This window comes from Geotrypetes seraphini, chromosome 5 (genome assembly GCF_902459505.1).
Source record: "Geotrypetes seraphini chromosome 5, aGeoSer1.1, whole genome shotgun sequence".
Taxonomy (NCBI): domain Eukaryota; kingdom Metazoa; phylum Chordata; class Amphibia; order Gymnophiona; family Dermophiidae; genus Geotrypetes; species Geotrypetes seraphini.
This window is the reverse complement of record NC_047088.1, coordinates 31,217,126-31,229,192: the sequence shown is the minus strand read 5'-3', so window position 1 is coordinate 31,229,192 and position 12,067 is coordinate 31,217,126. Positions and strand designations below refer to the sequence as shown.

At 39.7% G+C, this 12,067-nt stretch overlaps 1 protein-coding gene across 2 annotated transcripts in view; it reads right to left on the bottom strand.

The window, feature by feature from the left end:
• RNF128 (ring finger protein 128) overlaps nt 1-12,067 on the bottom strand; it is an 86,061-nt gene that overhangs the window by 26,930 nt on the left and 47,064 nt on the right. For both annotated transcript variants that reach the window (XM_033945883.1, XM_033945882.1), the window contains exon 3: nt 10,391-10,462. In XM_033945883.1, the coding sequence (XP_033801774.1) occupies nt 10,391-10,462 (72 nt within the window). The remainder of the gene's footprint in view (nt 1-10,390; nt 10,463-12,067) is intronic.

Below are 12,067 nucleotides of genomic sequence, written 5' to 3'. Positions count from 1 at the left end.
AACCCGATTGGCCTGGTGTTCCTCCAGGACAGGGTTGGGAATCACTGCAGTATACTATCATTTTAAACAAAAAATAGGAAATGTGAAACAAAACAAAAAGTGAAAAAGTTTAACCTACATCCAAATATTTTTTTTAATAGCCTCTTGTAAATATTCCCTAGAACAAATATAAGATAGTTACTCAAACCTTTGGTTCTATTAATCCTCCAAGTTACCATTTCCTTTTATACTATTCCAGATTTCCATTTTAAGTCTGTTGCCCTTTTTGAACCCCTCCCCCGTGTTTCCATCCTCTTTGCTGAGTTTATTGCTCTGCCCCATCTACAACCATTGAAAAATATTCTTCTCTGCCATCCCCCCCCCCTTTATTTTTGCCATTTTATAGAAACTTGCTACTTTATTTCTGTCACTTGTTAATTTCTCATTTCAGGTATTTCCTCTCTCGGTGTTAAATCATTTCTTCCTCTGCATCTCCAACAATCTTCCTCCCTCCAAGTCTATTTCCTTCTTCTACTGTCTCCAGTATCCATTCATCTTCATCCTCCTGCTAACAGGTTCTATAATGCTTGAGTTCTGCCCCTTTTTACGTCCCATTCATATTTAAGTGTTAAGGTCTGTCATGTAACTAGATCTTACACACCTGGGCTAGAATAGCTTTTCAGAAGAGTACAGTATGTTCAAGAGAAAACAAATACAATACGAAAGGGAGACAGAAATGTCCCTCACTATTCATGTCAAGCAGTATTTTGATCCTTCCCATATGACCCAATCAACAGGCACAGAACACAAGGAGGTGGCTCACAATAAGGCTTCAGAATATATCACAGTATTTAATAAGATAGTTATTTAACTAGTTGATTAGCCCAATATCATAACAATCTATATAACTGAACATAAACAGAGGTATCCTTTTATCCCCCCCCGCAAAAAAAAAAAAAAAAAGTGTGGGGGGAGGGGAAAAGGTTGACTCGAATATAAACAGAGGTTAGAAATTTGGGTTATCATGGTGTGAGCCAATCTATATAGACTGCTCACCCTTCCTCCCCATCAGCTATCTCGTAAGTCACTAAACATAATACAAATATCTGTGATGCATATATCCCAAAGCTTACAGTCAAAATTTTATAAACATGCAATCTCATCTAATTCTCCTCAATATTCTTACAGGATCTTCGGAATGCAATGCAGTGATTTTTCCAAGGCTGTCCCCTAAATAAAACATACACTACAGATTTGTTCAGATTTTTATCTAATATTTATACTTAAGTAATGCTTCAAAATTTACCTCATATATGTCTCCACACTGTCATCAAGCCCCTTACATTCTTTGGACAAGATGACAGCGGCGTTCTTTTGATACAAGGGCTGTTCAAAAAGTATCAGACCTTTATTCATAAAAAATACTCGTATTCAGATACAACAATCTTATATTAATCTCCTTCAAAAGTACTGTAGTCCCCTTAGGCTGCCACACACTTCTTCCAATGGTTCTGCCTCTTTTGCTGGAATGCCTCTTTTGAGATTGCTTGCAACTGCATTCTGCAGAATGTCTTCTCTTGACTGAATCTGGTCCCTTTCAGGGGCATTTTCAGTACATGGAGCCATGTTGAGAGAGTAGGGAGCCTAAGGAATCACAGGTGTGTTGTGTTTGGCCAGGAAACTCCATATCAAATGTGAAGAATGGGCAGGTGTGTTATCGTGAACTTCGCTGAAATTCTCCTGAAGCCCAAATCCTCAGTCAAAATGGAATGAACGGATCCAACGCTGATGCTCGCCTCGTCTGCAAGTTCTCTCATCATGATTAGACGATCCTGCATCACTAGGGTCCTCATTTGGTTAATGACGATCTCATTTCTGGATGTTGAGGGCCTACCAGAACATGCTTCACTCTCCACTGATTTGCAGCCATCTCTGAAGCGGTTGTACCACTCCTTTATCTGTGTGGTGCCCATTGCTTCGTCCCTGAAGGCCTGTTGAATCTTGCAGATCACCAAGCTTTACACAAAATTTAATGCAGCGTTCAACTTTTTCTGTCATTTTGCCAAAAAGAAAAATCCGACGGCGCTCACTTTCTCACTCATCGGCAGTCTGCCGGCAACTGATAGCTTCTGTAGGCAGGAAAAAAATCCAAGCATGCGCATTAGGGTCGCCTACATATGCGCACCAAACCACGCCTCCCTAGCTTTATTTGTTTATACAAGCAAGTTAAGGTCTAAACTAAACTAAACCTTAAGTTTGTATACCGCATCATCTCCATAAAGATAGAGCTCGGCACAGTTTACAGGTAAATTCAATAAATGAAGGAATGACATAAAAAGAAATTAGAGGTTATGAAGAGGATAGCTAGCTTTACATTTTAAATAGATAGCTTTACGTTTTGGAGAAAAGCCAGGTTTTCAGATGCTTTCAGAATAATTGGAATGAGCCTAGGTTCAGCAGCGGGGCAGGGAGGTTATTCCAAATCTCAGTGAATTTGAAGAAAAGGGATTTCCCTAATTTACCCGCATACATGACGCCTTTTAACGAGGGGGAAGATAGTTTGAGTTATTTTTTGAACAGCCCTATGAGGTAAATTATGAAGCACTAACAGATTACTTGGGTATAAATATTAGATAAAAATCAGAACAAAAATTACAAAGACTAGGGGAAACTCGATGAAGTTACAGGGAAATACTTTTAAAACCAACAAGAGGAAATTTTTTTCACTCAGAGAATAGTTAAGCTCTGGAATGCGTTGCCAGAGGCCATGGTAAGAGTGGATAGCATAGCTGGTTTTAAGAAAGGTTTGGACAAGTTCCTGGAGGAAAAGTCCATAGTCTGTTATTGAGGAAGACATGGGGGAAGCCACTGCTTGCCCTTTATCTGTAGCATGGAATATTGCTACTCCTTGGGATTGGCCACTGTGAGAACGGGCTACTGGGCTTGATGGACCATTGGTCTGACCCAGTAAGGCTATTCAAATATTATGTTCTTATGTGATACTAATAAATATGTTTTATTTAGGGGACAGTCTTGGAAAGATCACTGCATTGCATTCCAAAAATCCTATAAGAATATTGAGGATAATTGGATGAGATTACATGTTTATAGAATTTTGACTGTATGATTATCATTGCAATCAAAGTATATAGTGCCAATTAAGAGAGTGCTTATACTTCAAAGCTAACATACTCACAACTATGACCCAGAAATAGCAAAGAAGAGACAAGTTAATTTAATCATGTATTTTTAATGGCTATAACTAAGGGGCAGACTGGATGGAACGTTCAGGTCCTTATCTGCTGTTATTACTATGTTACTATGTTACAACAAGGTCCCTACATAGGAAAATACAACTACAAGCCGGCTAGCAATGATGAAGCCAGACGCCATGGGGGCCTTCCCTCTTGCTAAATTACTACAGGCTCGGCCAGTCTCGATCCCGCCCCCCCTCTGAAGTTACTTCCCGATTTTGAAGGGTGGGATTGAGACCGGCAGAACCTATAGCAATTTGGCAAGAGGGAAGGTCCACACATATGGCAATTTGGCAAGAGGGCAGGCCCCCACATCTGGCTTCATCATTGCCAGCCAATTTAGCGGGACCAGGACTGAAGGCAGGGATGATTGCAAACTAATTGTGCCACTGACTCCTCACTCCCCCTCCTCCCAGCAGCTGGCAAACAAACAGCATGGACGACCACCACGGAGATTGCTGGGAGGAATCAGCTGCCTGCCTTGCATATTGGGCCTGTCCCGTGACTCCATTCCCCCACAGCTAGATGCCCCCCCTCGGTAGGTTTAAATTTTGATCTTTTTTTAAACTAGTTAGAGAAGTACTCAAGTGTAGACTCGAATATAAACAGAGACCTCCATTTTTGGGCCCAAAAATCTCGGTTATATTCGGCTATATACGGTAAATGTAAGGAACATAAGTCATGTTGAGTCAAACTAATGCCCATCAAGCCAGCATCAATCCCATATCACAAGTATATAGCATAGCTCAAAAACTAGATCTGTTTCTCATTGCTCATTTGCAGGGATAATCAATTGCTCTTCCAAGTATATCTGGCTAATAATTTTAATGGATTTTTTAATGCCAGAAACTTATTTGAACCTCTTAAATCCCACTACATTAGTCAGCTTGATCACACACTGTGGCAAAATATGTTACAGCTTAATTAGGCACTGCATGAACATTTTTTTTGTATGATTTGTTTACTGTCTTCTTGGTCAGTTTTATATAGTGTGGTCTTTTATGTTTGGAAGTTAACAATTATTCTCTATTTAACCATATCATCCTACTTCTATGATAGCCCCTATTAGTTTTCTCTTACATACACTGACTTTTTATGAAGTTATTCTATAGCATTTGGGAATAGGTACCTCTCTCTCAAATGCCATTTACAATGTTGTACTACCCTTCTATCATAAAGGATTCCTGTGGCTTTAACACAATTTAATAATTTAACATCTATTTTATCACTGTTGGCTAGGGAAGATGGAATTTAACTGATTGAAATCTTTTATAGTAACGGGACACTTTAAAATGTCAGATCAAGGATATAGTGTCACACTTGTTTTATGATCACCATAAAGGTAAGATAAGCAGTTGAGGCAAAATCCAGTTTGTGTCCATAATCTATTAAAAATAAAGTGTCATGAATTGTTCGTCAAACTGATGTCTGCAATCCTTCCACACTGCTACTCTGAAAAATCTCTCAGCTGGAACAAGTCTTGCCAAGAACAAAAGCTCTAAAATCACATTCACAACTCAAAAATCATGTGCAAAAATCACCATTTAATTTTCAAGCCAAAATTCAGGGTTTTTTTCATTACAGAACTACACCAACTGGTAGTTCCAGAAATTACTGCAATCTGCTTTATTTACCTAACCACTGCAAAGATTTTCCAGGAGATATAAAAACAGTTCTAAAAACTATCCTCACAGAAAGGTAAAGAGAAGCCATGAATAGGACAATCTACTCTTCTCTTAACTCAACATAGCATTTCCTGGCTCTTGAATATCTTTTTAAAAAAAGGGCCTCCAATTCTTCTTGCATGTTTTATTGCCATTTTGGCAATTGGCTGCACCTGGATTACATCTATTAGTATTTGTAATCTATTTATGGCTCTGTTACTCTCTTCAACTGTCATCGGATCAAAGAGACTCTTCAGTCTTGGATCCAGCAATGATGCTACCGAGTGTGTTTAACTGTAAAATAGTGAACCACAGGACCTGAACAAAGATTAAGGATCCTATCACTTGACTGTCTAAGCTTGCAACAGTCAGGTGCCATTTCAACAGATATTTTTTGTTGGGCCCACCAGATGTAGAAGACTTATTTATCTATTGACTGTTCTTTTGGAACCATTGACAGGGCTACAAAACTAACTTCTGCTAGCAAGGAGTTAATTTTACACAATTTGATTAGGAACTGCTTGTCCGGTGCAGTAGAAAATGTAATCAGCTCCTCCATATTCTCTGTCAGTAAAATGCTATTCCAACTCGACATGCTCCGAGTGCTTTCTTCAATGAACAGTTGATTTTCATCTGCTTAGTTAATGTAATCACTTCCTTGCACAGTGTTATAAGCTCGATAACCTTCAGTTTTTGATAGTTTGAGTCTGAGAGAGACAGATTATGATCTGTACAACCTATCCACACATCTCAAATTGCTGCTTTCATATTAATGAGCAAACAACAAGCAAAAGCAAGTGGAGGAGTCCATTCAGCCATAAGAATTTTATTGTGTCAGTCTAAGTCCCCAAAAGGATCCTAGTTTTAGCATAAATAATGCCTTCCTCAGGGGCCACTAAAAAAATAATGATAAAACACACATTAGCATTCAATATGTAATGTAGTTATACCAGAATATAATATGAAATAAGATGTGTACAGATATGTATATAAAGGAATATTAAAATACAAAAAAAAAAAACTTTTAAAACATTTTACATCATAAAAATAATCAGCAGAAACATTTAAAAACATGGTAATAAACATATATACAGATGGAGAGACAAATTAGTATGCAGTTTTAAACAGTAAAAGGTAGTAAAATCTAATATAATAAAACCCTAAGCTGCGCATATGCAATCCCACCTGCGTGCATTCATTTTCCGTGAGATGTAGGGCACCGCAGGTAGGAGTGCGCATGAGCGCGAATCTCTCTCTCCGGCCGGCAGAGAATCTGTACACGTGACTCCCTGCTCTTCAGATTTTGTGGGAGTGGGGGGGGGGTTACTTTGTGTCTGCAGTGGTTATCTGGTCACTTTGGTTACCTTTTTTGGCACTTATACCTGTTTTTACATCATCTAACTCACAGTTCTTCAACCGCCGGTCCGCGGACCGGTGGTGGTCCGCAGAAAATTTCTGCCGGTCCACACAGGACCGGCGAGATCAAGTCGGCAGTTAAATTTCCTGCCGACTGCAGTTCCTCCCGACTGCGGTTCCTCCCAGCCTCAGGTGATCAAGATAGGCTGCCAACGTCAGGGCCTTCCCTCTCTGAGTCTCGCCTGTTCGGAAACAGGAAGTTAAAACAAAGTAGGCGGGACTCAGAGAGTGAAAGTCCCGACGTCGGCAGCGTGTCTTGATCACCACCCCTGCCGAGTTGCTGAAGAGGGCCGCGGGGAAGTTGCGATTAGACCGGAGAGAGCTGCAGATTCAGGTGCAGGTGGAGGGAGATGGTCAGCGTGTGCGAACAAGATCCTGGGGAGCCTTCACAGTGGCTGTCTCCCCTCCCACCAGCTCTCCAATTTGACAGGGAAGTGATTTACCGGCAACTTCCTGCAGGCAAGTACCGAGAGCTGCTGGAAGGGGAGGAAGCCACTGTAGGAGGCTGGGAAGGTCTGGAAAAGGGAGAGCTGTTACTGGATTTGAAGGGAGTTAGAAGGAGAGATGCTGCTGGGAGGGGAGGAGGGAAAGGTATGGGAAGAGAGTTAATGTTGGATAGAGGGAGGAGGGAAGGGAGAAGAAGGAGAGATGCTGCTGGGAGGGGAGGAGGGAAAGGGATGGGAAGAGAGTTAATGTTGGATAGAGGGAGGAGGGAAGGGAGAAGAAGGAGAGATGCTGCTGGGAGGGAAAGAGGGAAAGGGATGGGAAGAGAGTTAATGTTGGATAGAGGGAGGAGGGAAGGGAGAAGAAGGAGAGATGCTGCTGGGAGGGAGGAGGGAAAGGGATGGGAAGAGAGTTAATGTTGGATAGAGGGAGGAGGGAAGGGAGAAGGAAAAAAAGGAAGGAGGGTAGGGAGAAAGAAAAAAGGAAGGAAACAGCTGGCAGGGAGATTACAGGAGGGGAAGGGGGTCAGGGTGGAATGGAGAGATCAGATGAGAGAAAGGGGAGAGAGAGGAATGAGAAAGTAGAGAGACATTGATGCTGGAAAGGGGGTCAGCAGAGAAATGAGAGAGGGATAAAGATGCTAGATCTGGTGTAGGAGAGATAAAATTGAAGAAGGCAGTGAAGCTGGAATGAATGATGTAAAAAGGAGAGGAGGATGGACAAGGAAGAGGGGCATAGAAAGAAGTCAGATACATATGGAAGGGGGAGAGGGCAGACATTGGATGGAACGGGCAGATGCTGTAAGGAAAAGAGTGAAAAGAAGATGAAAGCAGAAACCAGAGACAACAAAAGGTAGAAAAATTAATTTTATTTCTATTTTGTCATTAGAATATATCAGATTTGAATTATATATCCTGCTAGAGACATAACTGGGGACTGCAGTATTCTGTTAGCATGATATTTCTATGTAGCATTCTATAATAACTTGGCTTGTTCAGTTTTCTTGATAGTAGAGGGGATATATGTGAAGGGAAGGGGAGACAGGGGTTTTGTTGGTATTGTTTCTTTTTATACTTTAATAAAATACGTTCAATATAAAATCATAATTGCGGCTTGTGCAGATGGGATCAGATGGTTTGCGGGGACCGAGCTCGCGGAGATGGGGCGTAAACAGGGTTTTTAAATTTTAGTCCTAGTAGTTTGCCGGTCCACAAAATAATTCTTTTATTTCTGCCGGTCCACGGGTGTAAAAAGGTTGAAGAACACTGATCTAACTCACTAAGTTTCATCCAGGATGTCTAGTAAAATATTCAATGATCCCTGCAGGATGACTAAGTCTAGGTCAGCCCACATCCGCCCGCATCCTTTCCTAACCATTCCTCCGGATACACCCCTTTCAGGTCTGTGTGCACAGTGGCATTCAGAGGCATAAAAATCCGTGACACGTCCAGAAAGTCAGTTTGATTATTGGCACTTAAACGACCTGTCTTTTAGGTCATCCAAGTGCTGCCTTGGGTGGGATTTTAGATGTTTACATTTTAATTATGAGCCCCTAAGTATATAAGTGCTTAGCTAACAAAGTAAAGCACTGCATAAAACAAATGGCACCAAGACATACTACAACTGCCTGAACACAATCCTGATTGGCTGAAGCCACAAAAGAATGTTGCCATAAAACAGGAACTCAGATGAGCGTGGTTTACTAAAAAGCAGTTCTGATCGGCTGAAACCTTAAAAAAAAAAAGTTACATAAGGAGAACGGTTCAGGAAAACATAATAAAATGACACTAAAATGACAACATAGAAATGACATCCCGTGTTTCAAAATATATATATATATATATATACATATATAAATGGAAGGTATAAGTCAAACAATACTGGGGAGGGGGGCGGTCTACCTTTGGCCACCTCTTAATTACCCTCGCTTGTATGTTAATCTTCAGACCCTCAGAAATGCCACCAGATGCTCAAATACATTTCATACATTACATTTCATGGTAATAGGGACTCGGTGGTCGCGTTTCGGGTAACAAGTTCCAACTAAGTGATTGTAGCCTTGAAGAAACCCCCCCAGGGTGAAATATATTGGCTCACTTATCCCTTATTATTGACCACCTAAGTTAAATACAAATATTGTAGTTGCACTAAATAACTATGAAACGTTGAAAGGTTTACTACATTCAATTTAGCATATGAAAAACCGCTTTAAGTGACCCGGTGAAGACTGAATGCATAAAGCCAGATACTATGAAATGTATTTGAGCATCTGGTGGCATTTCTGAAGGTCTGAAGATTAACATACAAGCGAGAGTAATTAAGAGGTGGCCAAAGCTAGACCGCCCCCCCCAGTATTGTTTAACATAGAAATGAACCAAGAATATAATGGTGGTTGATATGTCTTACCACAAAGGCGTTTCCATAAATTTTAAGCTGGTATAATGTAACTATGCAGCAGTCTAAGAATAAAACAAAAGTACGCACATACCTACAAGCCCCTTTTTATGCTGTATAAACAAAACAATTACATATTTAAAAATGTACTTGCTATAAAGCATTGAATATAATTGGGGCTAAGATAAGGAGAACAAAAAGAGAAACAATCTCCCTAAACTATCAAGAATCATATAGTTGGGCTTTGAAGCAAATAAGGGATGGGCTAGATGCTTTGGTATAAACCAGGGGTCTCAAACTCACGGCCAGGCCACATGCGGCCCGCCAGGTACTATTTTGAGGCCCTCGGGATGTTTATCATAATCACAAAAGTAAAATAAAACAGTTTCTTGATCATATGTCTCTTTATCTATAAATTACAATATTATTATTAAGACTTAGCCAAAAGGAAAGATTTATAAACTATAAAGAGTTTTACCTCATGCAGAATTGTGATTTCTTTAATAAGATATTAACTATTTTTTCTGAGGCCCTCCAAGTACCTATAAATCCAAAATGTGGCCTGCAAAGGGTTTGAGTTAAGACCACTGGTATAAACCAAAGAGTATAACAGAGTATAAGTACTGAGTGAACTTAAAAGAGAACAATGTAACTTAAACAAATCACAATTATTTAAACACAATCCTGATTGGTTGAGCTACAAAGAAGGTATCATAAAACAGGAACCAATATCTTTTAAACGCAGTCTTAATATCGCTGAAGCCTAAGAAAGTATACAAAAAGTTAAAGGCTTAGGAAAACAATAAAATGGTGCAATAAAAATGAGCTAAAAATGTAAAAGTATAAAAATAATAGCTGTGTCTTACAACAGTGGTATTTTTATAAATCCAGAACTTATATAATTTAACCACACAGTGGCCTAGGAATAAACCAAAAGCATATCTACAATTCCCCTTTTTTTATTTTTTGCCGTTATCAAAAAAAACGTAAAAACATATTTAAAAAGGGGCATAACATAACATTTAAAACAAGGTTATTCTCTATAATTGCCCAAACTTAAATAGTGTATTTTTTAGTATCATCCCAAGAAACATTTCATGAAACAATTCTTATTTATGACACACTTTAGTATTTAAATTACTTCTATTCAGTGTTACCAGAATCCTATGGTACACACTGTAAATCTACTGCTGGTAATCTGCATGAAATCTTATGCATATCTTTATGATGCAATCATACCATGTCTCCTTGCTTTAAAGTGCGAAGCTGAAGTTGCCCAATTGCCTTTTTTGCATCCGCTTTTAACTGGTTCTGTAAAAAATATATATGAAAATTAAAAGGATAAATAATGAAAGTTACAATACAGTTTCAACACAAATTAAGTGCAATAAACCTTAAGACACTAAATTAAGATACAATTTGGTAAATATAGGAAAATTGAGCTCAAGTATTACATTGGGGGTTCAAGTCCTGGTGGGAGGAAGGAAAAGATTCAATAAAGGTCTGGAGGAAATATGCAAAGCAGAGAAGAAAACCACCTGGAGGTTTGAAGGGGAAATGCTTCCTCACAAGGTTCGATAAGCTTAAATCAGACAAGGGGATGGGGGTATCTCTTGGAGGTCCACTGGCAACATCATATCCCAATTTTTGGCAGAGATCATTTTCCTCTGGATTCAAACTTCCCATGTGTTAGATGTGACTGGCAGCCTGAAGTCTGCTCAGTGTATTTAAATATCAGGCTTTTAAAGAGGCAGGATTAGAGCATGACATGGAGACAAATTTTTCCCCGTTCCCCACGGAAACTCATTTTCCTGTCCCGGTGAGTTCTTTTCCTGACCCTGCCCCATTCCTACAATCTGCGTCCTCATCTGCACAAGCCTCAAAACACTTTAAAATTATAAGTGTTTGAGGCTTGTGCAGTTAAGACAGACCTTACAGGAATGGAGCAGCGACAAAACTCGCAGGGATGGGTCAGGGAAAAGTTTGTCCCCATGCCATTCTCTAGGCAGGATAATGCATATATGCGCTAGAGATGTGTATTCACTAACACATTCAGTTCAACAGTGCCTGAAAAATGTTATACACAATAAATCAATATGCAGGAAATATATTAAGGCTGCTCCTTGTGACCCTTGGCAAGTCACTTAATCCCCCCATTGCCCCAGGCACATCAGATAGATTGTGAGCCCACTGGGACAGACAGGGAAAATGCTGGAGTACCTGAATAAATGCATGTAAACTGTTCTGAGCTCATATAGAAAAATTGAATAGATAAAGTCTTAAGTGTGTATAAACTGAAAAAAAAATAGCTGAAAAATCACAGAATGTCCAAAACATTGGTACACATCCTTCATATAGAAAGTGTTGCACGTGACTACTGAATAAACACAGAAGACTTCCACATGTATGCTCATATTAGCATAACTCCACATTCATGTATTTGTAAAGCTCTAATGTGACATGACAGTACTGAAATGACGATAGCTTAAGATGACAACACTAAAATAGCAGTGTAATCTAAGGTGCTTAATTTTTATTGTATGTGATTTTTCAATTACTGTTGATTTGCTTATCCTTGTTGTTGAGATGTAAACAGTGGATTTTAATTATGTAAGTACAAAGTGTTAACTGCTTCAAACTGTAGAGTGTGGGAGTCTAGGCAGTCAGAAGGCAAAATAGAAGAGAGCACAAATTCCACAGGGCTTCTGGCTCCGCGGAAAAGACTGAACTGAGGACCACGAGGTGGGGATGCGCCCTCTAGTGGGCAAGAAGGCATGCACATGCGTGGTGCAGCATAGCAAACTTGAAACTTCAATCAAGTTTGCTTGAAAAGCTGTCCGCGCTGGGGCTCCGTAGATGACGTCACCCACATGTGAGAATATCATGCCTGCTTGTCCTGGGATAATAACAGTTACA